Here is a 12,228-nt window from a genome sequence, read left to right as displayed (position 1 = left end):
AGCAGAGTTCCTGGGTGACAGAGTAAGTCAGCATGGAGTTCAGCTCCTGCAGAGCTGCCAGTTTTCCTGAGCGGTGGTGCCAACTTACAGTCTGCTAGCTGTCGCGAATTCCACGTAAGTTCCACTCACTTGCCTTTCTCAGAGCTACTACGTGACAGGCCCAAAAGACAATGGGGCTTGTGACCCCCAGACAAGAGGCCTTCAACATGATCTTCGAACTCCTGACCCTTGCATCCTTTTCTGAAATGAGGGAAGAATGAATGGCTGCTTTCTAGGGTACCTGCTTTTCCCTCTTCCTTTGTAATTCTTGATTGGGAAGCCCTTATTTCAATGTTCATTTATCCCTCCAAGCTGAGACCTGGAGGCTGGGAATGAGTGAGTTCGCCAACATGGAGGCGGTGGGGGTGGAAGGGCAAGAGAATGTTCCAGGCTGAGGTGGAGCAAGGTCACATTTAAGTTTTCTGGAGGCCAAAGGGGAAAAAAAAGAAGAGGAGAAGTCAGCACAGCCTACCTAGGGGATTTGGCTGCCGAGTTTCAAGTCCAGACCCAGAGGGTCCTGGAGAGCCCTGGCCACTCCCCGGAGGAAATACCTCCCCCGCCCACTCCGGGCCTAGAAGGGCCCGGGAGAAGTGGAGGGAGCCGCTAAAAGAAGTAGATCTTGATTGGAGGGTGGGTGAAAGGGATGAGGCTGGGGGAGGGGGAATGAGGTGTGTGTCCCACTGTCATGTAAATGTCCCCTCCAGGCAGGGCGGCTCCAGGGCTGATTTAAAGCTCCCGCACCTGAGGCGCTCTCATTTCTCAGCGCTGCTTCCAGCCCCGCCGCTTTCAGGCGGTCAGATTCTCCGGCTTATCTCGCAGCATGGCTCCCAAACGCCCGTCTTCGCTCCCACCCCTCGCGAAGAAACCGAGACCTCCTCCTGCCCCCAAGCCAGAGAAGAAGCCAGCCTCTCAGGACTTGCCAAAGGAAGGTATGTCCCTATAGTACGTTTTATTGGATAGTTAAGGGATTCACAAAGATTGACTTTGAAGTGTCTTAAAAAAAATTTTTTTTTTACCTAGTCTGTTTTGAAAGTTTTGAGATGTGAACCCAACTGCCCTGATGAGTTTTAAGCATAGGGTGAGTGGGTGAGGTCGATTTGAAGAAAAAAACGAAGGGGGAAAACTGGGAGACTTAGGGCACGTGGGAGCTCATCCCCGCCCCCATACCTACACTGAGCTTGCCTCCCAGCCCCGGGACACTCCTTGTTCGTTCCCTGTCTTGGTATGGGGCACCGTCAGCCAGACATGGGACCCCTTTCCTCTCTTTTACGTTCCCCCGTCCCGTCAGATCCCTAAGTCGTGGTGATCCTGCTTCCTCAGTCTCTCATCCCCTCCACCTCTCTTTCCTGCTGCTGCTGCTGCCGGCCCACAATTCTGGTCACCTCCTCCTCCTCCTCCTCCTGCCTCCAGCTTCCTCCTCCCATCCCACAGGAGCAAAGCCAATCACGTGACTCCTGGGCTTAAAATCCTTCCCCTGCCTTGCTGTGCCCTTGCCCTTAGATAGAGACAGGAGGTCCCCGGCTCTGCCCACCTGGTCCCTGCCAACCTGTCCAAGTTCATGCTCTCTCCAGCACCTTTTACAACTCTCTTCACCTCTTGGGGCTCTGTTCTCTCATCTGGGACCCGGACATCCACTTGTTCTCTGCCTGATCACTCTCCTTACCTGTGCATGTGCCCTTATTCTTCAGCTCTCTGCTGAAAAGCCACTTCTTACTTAACATGCATGCATTTTCCTTTGAGCTGCTGGGCATTAGGAGCTCCCTTCTGGCGTTGCAGTGCCCAGAGCGACCCCAGAGCAGCCCTTACATCATTACTTTGTAATTGTCAGTTTCACGGCTGTGCCTGCCCCATCAACCCTTAACTTGGAGGTGAGGGCTACCTTTTGCAGACACAGCTTCAAGCCAGCACGAAGTGGGCTGTTCTGGTGACCAGGCCTCCCTGCTAGAGTGGGGATGTGGTGGGGCATTCACGAGAGCTGGGCATGGATAGGTGCGGGGCAGGATGGCACTGCCCCAGGAGAACGTGGCAGCAGGTCGGCTGTCTCAGTGCGGAGGCCGTGGGGGTCTGGGAATCTCCCGAATTTGCGGGCTCGGCTGAGCTGGAAGAAGCAATGGGTCCGCATGTCAATGCTCGTAGGGATGTGCTGGGCGACGCGGCAAGCCTGACCTCACTGGGCCTTTGTCCAGTGGGATGCATGCGCCCGCCCAGCTGATGGCCCACTGGGGTCAAGCTGAAACCCAGCTCTGTCTGGCTGTGTGACCTTGTTGGACAAGGGGTGTAACGTGTGTTTCTTTCCTCTTCTGTAAAATGGGCTCAGTGGTACCTATCTCTGAGGCTTCGATAGAAGTAAAACACTTCAGGCAGCAATCGGCACCTAATCTGTGTTCTTGAGATGGGTAGTAAATTCATTCCCACTTGAGAGCAGCAAAATGTGGATGAATCTTCCTGGTCTTCTTCCATTTAGCTTCCTGGGAGAATTAGCGGGACAAGAAGGTGCGCCACAGTCCTTCCTGGGTGGTTCATCCAAACGCAGACTGCAGCTCATGCCATTCACTGGGCACTGATCTGTTAGGCACTGTGCTATGCACTTCTGTATCCACCAGCCCACACAACAGCAGCGTGCTGTGGGTGATGTGCCCATCTTACAGATCAGATAACGGAGGCTGGGCGAGATGGGGTGGGTGTGTATACGTGTATTGTATTGAAGGCCGCCTTGGTGAAGATCTCATGGTCATCCAGGGACACTGCTGCACTGTAGGGAACACCGGCACCTCCCTGTTCCATTATTTAAGCTGTGGAGTTCTTCTCCTTCAAAAGTCAGCTGGAGAGGGGAGGAGAGGACGAATTCTGAGTGAGGTAAGAGGCCAAGGAGAGACCGCAGTGAATAATGGCACAGTGGGTGAATTATCTCTTGGTGTGTCCATGCCACTCCCTTGTTTGCCGAAACTCTTGCCCTTTTGCTTTCTCTTTCTCTTCTACTTCCTAGTGTGTGCTCCTTGCGTTCATCTTGAGTGCTGTGGGAAAGGTCAGGAGAGGGAGCTGGACGGCCTAAGGCCTGGGGTTGTGGAAGGGCGCTCTGGAGCCTCTGCAGATGGCTGGGGAACACAGGTAGATCAGGCAGTTCGGGGATGCTGCAGGCCACTGGGACCTACCTGTGAGCAGGCTTTGTGCCGCAAGCAGCCCTCAGCATGGCTTTTTTCAGAATGTTTCATCACCTTTGTGGGTCACGAAATCATTTTAGTGGAGTGCGTTGCATTTAAAGAAAATAGAAGATTAAGGGTCACATCACACTTAGTAACGGTGAAGCGTTGTTTTGTGTGTATTGTGCACCAGGTCTTGATGTCAAATGTAACTGTAGGTCATGTCAGAAACTAGAAGACCTCTTAGGTAGGGCAGGGCCTTTGCTGTACACTAACCTGGTTTAGAACCTTGGCTCTGCCACTCGTATCCAAAAAAAAAAAAAAAAAGTTGAGTTTATCTGTGAGGTGAGGATATTAATGCCTACCTTGTATTTCATGAGAATTAAATTAGAAAATGCTCGTGCTTATCACAGCCTGTGGCACATGCTACTGTCTTCAGCAGTGCCCTAGAGCCTGGTATTTTCTTTCCAGCTCTTCAGGGACATCACAGTGGTAGCAGGAAACTGACCACGGTGAGAGTATACATCACTGGAATCAGCAAATGCTGCAAATCAGGGTTTCGGGTGGTTTTTCCCTCTTCTGGGAGCTGGTTATCAAACATATACTAGGAATTCTTCCTTTAAGTCTGCAATTCGCATAGGTATGGATTGAGCTGGACCCAACAGAAAATCAGGTTTGGAGGGGGAAGGAAGAGATGAAAATCTTTTTTTTTTTTTTTTTTTTTTGCCAAGTCCCAAGAAGGTATTTGTATTCTGTACTGGTGGACTGGATGCTAACTAACAGTTATCGATCACTCACCATGGTGGACTGTCTTGAACAATAAAGACACTGTAAAATGTGCTTGCTGGAAGGCAAATTATCCTATATCAAATTCTGGTTACACACACGAGAGAAGCTTTGGAGGACCATGTCTTAGGGCCCTGGAGTCAGGAGGAGAGTGAGGTACATTGCATTACCTGAAAAGCATTAAACAAATGCCTCGGCCCTACTTAATGGTTCAAGACATGGCCTCTAAAGCAGGCCTATTATCTCTTACATGGCAAAATGATTTTAACACCTACCCTCTCCTCAGTTGTGTGGCCTCAGTGTGGGGCACGCTGCGCATTAGCACTAGGTAGGGTTTCTTGCAAGCGCTAGGCACTGAGTTGGGTCAAAAGGACCGGCCTTCCTATCTTCAGAGGACTTCCACTTAAGTTCGGCCTTTTCCTGCAGTCTATAATTTTGCATTTGTCAGCCTGTTTCACATTTTATAATTTTATATTAATAGGTAGAGAATGGAAAAGTGACTTGCCCAAGGGCACACTGCCTTCTGGGCAGAACTTGGACAGAAAGCCAGAAAAGGGCCCTGTGAGTGGGCTGGACAGCTTCAGGCTTTGCAAACTAGCCCTAGTGAGTAGGGCTAGCAGTCTCCCCTATATAGAAAATAGGATGGGAAGTGTCGCCTTCCTTCTCCCTCGAAGGGGGATGCTCCAGCAGTGTCCCAGGAGGCGGAAGGGGAGGGGCGAATGTATTTCTCGGTCCCAATGCTACTAGGAGGCCTGCCCTTACGGGGGGCTGCGAATACCCCGCTCTCTCACAGAGGAGGGAAGCAGCTCCGACACCACGTGATGCGCCCGCTGGGGGGCCTGCGTGCAGCCCAGCAAGGCCCCGCCTCTCCGGCCGCCGCGCGCAGTAGCGCGCAAATGTCCCGGGTCGGGCTTGAGAAGGGGAAAGCGGGGGAGGGGGTACGCGGCGCGGGGGGCGGCCCCGTACGTCGCCGCGTTCCTTCCTCCCGCCTCTCCTCCAGGCCCTGTGTCTCCTCGCCGAGGCTCCTCCCCCTCGTCCCGGCTCTCTAGCCAATGGCGAGGCGGCGCGAGCCTCTCCGGCCTGGGGCGGGGCTTGAACGCGGGGCCTGGCGCGCCTGCGCCCTGCTGCCCGCCCCTAGCCGAGAGGAGGAGGTGGAGGAGGAGGCGGCTCAGGGAGAACGAGCAGCGAGCTGGAGCGGGGAGCGTGAGTGAAGGAGCCCAGCCGCTTGCCTGCCCGCCGCCGCCTCCCCTTCGTAAGCAGGAGCCCCGGGCCGGGGCCCGGCACGTTGCCCCAGCCCCTCCCTCCTCTTCAGGCCGCGAGGGCAGCGCGCGCGAGCCAGGGGGAGGGAGAGCGAGCGGGCGCCGGGAGGAGGCGGCCGGACCGAGCGAGCGCCCGCGCGTGTGGCGTGAGGGGAAGCCGCTGCCCGCCCCCTTCGCCTTCCCATCTCTCCTCTCCCCCTCCCCGTTCCCCCCCCCGACCGCGGAGCAGCACCATGTCGGCGCCGGCGGCCAAAGTCAGTAAAAAGGAGCTCAACTCCAACCACGACGGGGCCGACGAGACCTCAGGTGAGGAGCAGGCGAGGCGGGGGCCGGCCCGCGCCGCCATCTTCGCCGCCCGCCCGGCTCGCAGGCCGCCGGCGGGGCTCGAGGCGTGCTGGAGGCGCTGGGCGGACGGGCCGGCGCGCGTCTCGGCGCCCTTTTTTGTGCGCGCGGGGCCGGGGCCGGGCTGGCGCCGCGGTGGCGGACGGCGCTGCGAGGCGGGGGCGCTGCGGCCTGTTCGGCGCGGGCGGAGGAGACCCCCCCTTCCTCTCCCTCCTCCCTCGCTCTCCTCCCCCTCCCTCCCTCCCGAGAAGCCTCTCTTTATTGTGCTCCGCCATGATGCCTCGCTCCCATCAGCCGCCGCCGCCGCCACATGGTGCGGCCGGACGCGGCCCCGCGCCGGGGCCTCCACGCGGCTCCCCCTTTGCGCCCGGCCCGCGGACGGCACCCCCGTATCCCCACCCGGAGGCCGGCCCCCGCGCGGCTCTCTGCCTTGAGCTGGGTCAGGGTGGGGGCGCGGGGAAGCACGCGGCCAGCGGCGCGTTGGGCCTGGGACGCCCCGGAGGATGCTCCGGTCGGCCCCGGGCACTCCCCACGTGGGGTGGCCACCCCGTCGCGGCCGGGCGCCGAGAAACCTGGCGTGGCGACCAGGGTGTCGGAGGGTCTTTATAATGGCTGTTAGGAAATCTCCTGCCTTTTACGTTAAGGTTTTCTCGGCAGGGGGGCTGCAAAAGCCGGGATGGTTACCGGAAATGAACCGCGCGTGCAGGCCCCTTCACGCCCACTTAGCTTGTAGGTTTTGCAGCCTTCACCGGACAAAAGGGCACCTTTTCCATAGCACAGCTCTTTTTCTTCTCCCTTGTGTGGCTCCTAGTTGTCCGACTTCGCTGTTGGTTCCCTGTAAGTGTGCTCCAAGATCGTGTTGGGCCGCATTTGAGATCAGCTCGCATGAAATTGGGTTGGAGGGGTGAGAAAGGTCTGATGAGAGTCTTGGGGCTCATATTCTAAGGAGGTAGACCGTTGACGATGGCGGGGTAGTTCTGCGACCCTTCCCTGTCTTTGTAGGCGTGTCTTGTGTTTTACTTGTAGATACTGGGTTATTTTCAGCTTTCCATAAAGAGTGATTCTTCCATTGAGATAGATGGTGTCCTGATTTTTGTTAATGTCATGGGTTACTTCCCTTATTTTGGTTAACAGCTGGTACTAGTGTATTGTAGGTACATAATGTGATAAAATGAACAATGAGTTTCTGAATAAGGTTTTATTCTCTCTCTTTCATAATAGAAACTTTAACAATCCTTTTTCTTGTAATGTAACTCCTAAAAGTGCTACAGACATTGTGAAGAGCCTAGCAGATAGCATGGTTTGGGAATAATCTTTGAATTAAAAAGTGATTAGTTAACTACTTGCATGAACACGTGGAGGGCATGCCTTATAGGCAGTTTCTCTTTTTGCAAACAGCTTTATTGATAACAGGTCACCAAAGACAGTGTTAACATTAGGAAAGCCAGTTAAATGTATCTTTTAATTAGTATTGAGTTTTATGTACCTTTTTCTTGCAGAAAAAGAACAGCAAGAAGCAATTGAACATATTGATGAAGTACAAAATGAAATAGACAGGTAAAAGTTTTTAATTCACTTTGCTAAAGTTTTCTGAAATACATCTTAAGGTCTGGTGATTTTTGAAACTATGGTCAACTCTGTATCCACTCGCTAAGTGCAGATGGTTACAACTTAGTTGGAAATATGAAGTCAGTGATATTTCTCTGTACAATATTTGTAATCACCAGAAAGGTTTTGATGGAAGTACATTGCCCTTGTAAAGACTGGGTTTTCTTTCAAAGGCTACAAATTGTCTGAATTGCATTGCATGGACTTCTGATAGTTTATCATTATGGCATCAGTGTTGCCCTGTCTTACCATATAACTTTGTTACTTGGTTAGCAGTCTTTATTCCCCTTGATCTGGAGGGAGACAGAATTGAAGTTAGCCTGGTTTTAGAGAACTTGAAGTAAATATACAATGTTACCAAAATTCTTGCTTCTGGGTACTTAAAGTTTAAGCACTGCCAATTACTGAGTGCCTGACGCAGATTAAGTTGTCATCTTAATTTAGACTTGATAGGTACAAAAATCAAGATGACTTGGTCATTATAAACAGGTACTTTGTGCTGTTCTAAAGCTAACAAATATTTTGTAGTTTCAGCAATTTTTGTATTTGTTAAATACCATCATTGTCAACATGTCTTTTCATTTGATTCAGACTTAATGAACAAGCCAGTGAGGAGATTTTGAAAGTAGAACAGAAATATAACAAACTCCGCCAACCATTTTTTCAGAAGAGGTCAGAATTGATCGCCAAAATCCCAAATTTTTGGGTAACAACATTTGTCAACCATCCACAAGGTATGTTATGGCAGAGCATTATTATTGGAGTGTGGGGTGTCCGCTTGTTAGTCAGTAGAGGAACTTTGGTTGAGGACTTGGTCCATCATGTTGGTTTACATACAGAGGTTAAAACACTCTGTGTTGTAATTAATGTTTTCTATTTAGAAGAGTGTATTCTAACTCAGGATTTCCTTTATTGATAAAAAGAGAGTGATAGTTCAGACACTTTGAGCCATTTGGTGTTTGGTTTATAATGGATTTATGAAACCAAAGATGCTCATTAAGTTTGGAAAATTTGTACAGTGCTTTAACAAGCATTTGAAATCCTACTTAGTGCTTGCTGTCTAATACTCATTTGACCTATAATTTGTTGACCTAGTGTCTGCACTGCTTGGGGAAGAAGATGAAGAGGCACTGCATTATTTGACAAGAGTTGAAGTGACAGAATTTGAAGATATTAAATCAGGTTACAGAATAGATTTTGTGAGTATCACTAACTATGGTTTGCCACTGTAGAAATTAACTTGAACTTTGGCTAGATGAGCTGTTTGTATTGGTTTTTAATCTTCTAATCATTTATTACAGTATTTTGATGAAAATCCTTACTTCGAAAATAAAGTTCTCTCCAAAGAATTTCATCTGAATGAGAGTGGTGATCCATCGTCAAAGTCCACTGAAATCAAATGGAAATCTGGAAAGGTATTTGAAGAATTGTTGGGCAAAAATATTTTGTATATTTTGGTTTAGTTGAATCATTCATCAATACTTGTGCTTTGGTAATGTGTTATATGCAAATCCTTAATATTTTTTTTAAAAAACCCTTCAGTCAAACATAATAGCTAGGAGCTCTCATACATTACAGTGCAAGTTTTTAAAGAAATGGACTAGGGTTTTTAGTTTCTTAATTAGTGACCTAGCTCTTCAAATGGCATACTACTTCCCAAAATCCATTTATGCCCGCATTTAATTAGTAAATATATTTTTATATATTTTTTGAGATGTGTACATTATAGTTTATTTTTTCCCGTTACCATTTACCCCCCCCCATACCCTATTCCACATCCACCCACTCCCATCCCCCCAGTAAATATATTTTAAATTACACTGTGTTAGATTGCTTGTGGAACTAATCTTACGTAAAAGCCAAATTTAGATGGTATTTTTTTCAGGAAAAGCTTGTCATAGAAATTTGGCGATAGTCTGTGTAGACCTAGAATTCTCTTTATATATTGCAATTTTTTCTGGATAAGACTAATAGTGTTGATAAAAAACTGATGTTCAGTTTTTGTTCTCCTTTGGGATGAGACTCTCATTGTTTAAATTATAGGGAATCTAGGTCTTATAGAGAGCCTGTGTCAACAGTTCTCCCATCTTCATTTAGGATTTGACGAAACGTTCGAGTCAAACGCAGAATAAAGCCAGCAGGAAGAGGCAGCATGAGGAACCAGAGAGCTTTTTTACCTGGTTTACTGACCATTCTGATGCAGGTGCAGATGAGTTAGGAGAAGTCATCAAAGATGATATCTGGCCAAATCCATTACAGTACTACTTGGTGAGTTGAGAATTTTTTTTTTTTTAATTCAAGGTGCGATTGTTTCATTTGTTTGAAAATGAGTTCTTAATACAACTCTTGTTTTTGTTCTTTTTTAAGGTCCCTGATATGGATGATGAAGAAGGGGAAGGAGAAGAAGATGATGATGATGATGAAGAAGAAGAAGGGTTGGAAGATATTGATGAAGAAGGGGATGAGGATGAAGGTGAAGAAGATGAAGATGATGATGAGGGGGAGGAAGGAGAGGTAAAAAAAGAGAATTTGGATAAGTCCAGAAAGATAGTCCTCAAAAAACTCACTCTGCTACTTTGGAAGATACATTATTATAAAATGGAACTGATTCAACTAATTATGGGAGAATTTGTAGAAAAGCTATTTTGTTTTCCAAGATTAAAAGAAATTTTGATAAGCTCCCTGTATCCGTGATTTTTAACTAGTTCTGCTTTTGTGGTTAGTTTTTTATGACTACTCAAATCCTGTCCTTCCCTTACCAGTACTTACTAAATGTGATATGGATAGTGCAGTTGGACAAACTCTGAGAAATCTTCCAAATAACAGATCCGCATGTGGCTGAAATAATATAACTGGGTCTTTGAGCTGAGATTTAATGCATAGGTTGGGATGGATAGGTTCATAAAATGAGATGTCCTCATAGCATGTTATGAGCTGTGGAGTCCATGGTCCCGGTGAATGTTGGGGAATGACTCTAGAATTAACCATAAAGATTAACTCCCACTTTTTTTCTTATAGGAAGATGAAGGAGAAGATGACTAATGGAACACTGATGGATTCCAATCTTCTTTTTTAATTTTCTCCAGTCCCTGGGAGCAAGTTGCAGCCTTTTTTTTTCCCCCCCCCTCTTGTGCTCAGTCTCCCTGTTTTTGAGGTCTCTTTTCTCTCCTTTACACCATGGTTCTCACCTTATTTGGGGGGGATGTACCTTGAGCAGAATACAGTGGGAAAAGAATCTCTGCCCCTTTCTGTTCCAAATTTATTTTTTAGCCCTTCCTCTCTTGACAAAAACTTTATGGAATCAACACCACCGTGCTCTGTGGGAAAAAAGAAAACCTTCTGCTTCCTTAGCTCTGCTGGAAGCTGGAGGGTGCTAGGCCCCTGTGTAGTAGTGCATAGAATTCTAGCTTTTTTCCTCCTTTCTCTGTATATTGGGCTCAGAGATTACACTGTGTCTCTATGTGAATATGGACAGTTAGCATTTACCAACATGTATCTGTCTACTTTCTCTTGTTTAAAAAAAGAAAAAAAAAACTAAAAAAAAGGGGGTTATAGAAGGTCAGCAAAGGGTGGGTTTGAGATGTTGGGTGGGTTAAGTGGGCATTTTGACAACATGGCTTCTCCTTTGGCATGTTTAATTGTGATGTTTAACGGACATCCTTGCAATTTAAAATGACACTTTTAAAATAAAATAATCTCCTGATGATGACTTGAGCCCTGCCACTCAGTGGGAGAATCAGCAGAACCTGTAGGATCTTATTCGGAATTGACATTTCTCTATTGTAATTTTGTTCTGTTTATTTTTAAATTTTCTTTTGTTTCACTGGAAAGGAAAGATGCTCAGTTTTAAACGTTAAAAGTGTACAAGTTGCTTTGTTACAATAAAACTAAATGTGTACACAAAGAATTTGATGCTTTTCTCTCAGTGCAGATTTCAGGATCGACTTGTATAACATTGTCAAACTTTGTCAACGTAACTCTGTTTTTTTCCGATATGCATGTCGCAGGCTGACCCCAGGGCGATGTGGACTGAGTAAAAGGATTCGAATCAATGTATTAATGTCTCTGTAGTTGGGAAACATCATGAATACAATTTGCTATCAGTTTTTGAAAATCTTCAAATGACTTGGAATACCAGATTCCTCAAAACTCAGTTCTGAGTATGTTGTACACTTAATTTTGTATTTTCAAATTGGCATTTAAAAAAATGGATCTCTATTTACTTGGATATCATAATAGTGCCTGCCACCACCATCAGACAGACCTGGTGCTCTAAAGCTGAGTCACACGTGGGGCTATTGCTGGCGTGTCTTTATTGGGACTATAAAATGTGGCCAAGAAGACAGGCCTTCAGTAAGAAGTCCGTATTGGTGGTTAAACTCAGGTCAGGAGTACTTTCGTTTCTAAGGACCAGCTATTTAGCATATCCCTCCAATGAGACCTGTCTCCGTGAGTCTGGGTGAGATGGTGGACTCTCGTCTGCTAAATGCCACTGTGCAAAGAATAACATTTTGAGAAGCTACCTAATGCCTACGCTTTTTAACGCTGTAAAATATAATAGCTAAAATAAATGCCACTTTTTCAGAGATTAATGGACAGCCTGGTCAAAATCAAAGCTTTTTGGTGTATAAAACTTTATAAATGGAACTATTCCATCAATAGGCAAAGTGTAATGAAAAACCTATCTAGATGGATAGTATGTAATTTCTGCACAGGTCTCTGTTTAGTAAATACATCACTGTATACTGGTCAGGAATCTTGCTCCAATAAAGGAACATAAAGATTTTTTTTTGACGGGTCATTCTCCTTGTTTTGTAGAGAACTGTTTCTTGCTTTTGGATCTAGGCAATAAGTTTGTCTTGTGTTCATAGAGACGTGAAGCGGGGAAATTCTTAGCATAGGTAACATGTACATGAAAAGGTATGTATGAGACACATGGACAAGATAGTGTTACTTGAAATGTAAGTTCTGAGGAGAAAAGTCAAATTAATACGGAAGCCTGTGATGTTTGTAAACAAAGTTGCAGCTTAATGAAACGTTTATGCTAGTGCGAT

The 12,228-nt window shown here is 47.2% G+C and overlaps 1 protein-coding gene across 2 annotated transcripts; it reads left to right on the top strand.

Moving 5' to 3' along the window:
* The first annotated feature begins 844 nt into the window (after nt 1–844).
* On the top strand, nt 845–11,960 carry SET (SET nuclear proto-oncogene). 2 transcript variants are annotated; one of them, XM_054584288.1, is made up of 9 exons: nt 5,093–5,217; nt 5,454–5,530; nt 7,066–7,123; nt 7,766–7,908; nt 8,270–8,373; nt 8,476–8,589; nt 9,272–9,442; nt 9,542–9,688; nt 10,193–11,960. In XM_054584288.1, the coding sequence occupies exons 2-9, from the start codon at nt 5,458–5,460 to the stop codon at nt 10,214–10,216; spliced, it is 834 nt and encodes a 277-aa protein (XP_054440263.1). In that variant the 5' UTR covers nt 5,093–5,217; nt 5,454–5,457; the 3' UTR covers nt 10,217–11,960. The 2 variants fall into 2 exon arrangements, with proteins under 2 accessions (XP_054440264.1, XP_054440263.1); XM_054584289.1 differs by lacking the exons at nt 5,093–5,217; nt 5,454–5,530 and adding an exon at nt 845–968.
* The last annotated feature ends 268 nt before the right edge of the window (nt 11,961–12,228 follow it).

Source organism: Pteronotus mesoamericanus, unplaced genomic scaffold, assembly GCF_021234165.1.
Source record: "Pteronotus mesoamericanus isolate MK-2021 breed Mesoamerican mustached bat unplaced genomic scaffold, CSHL_Meso_final contig_78, whole genome shotgun sequence".
Classification (NCBI taxonomy): Eukaryota; Metazoa; Chordata; class Mammalia; order Chiroptera; family Mormoopidae; genus Pteronotus; species Pteronotus mesoamericanus.
Note: the sequence above shows the minus strand (reverse complement) of the source record. Positions and strands in the feature narration are given on the sequence as shown.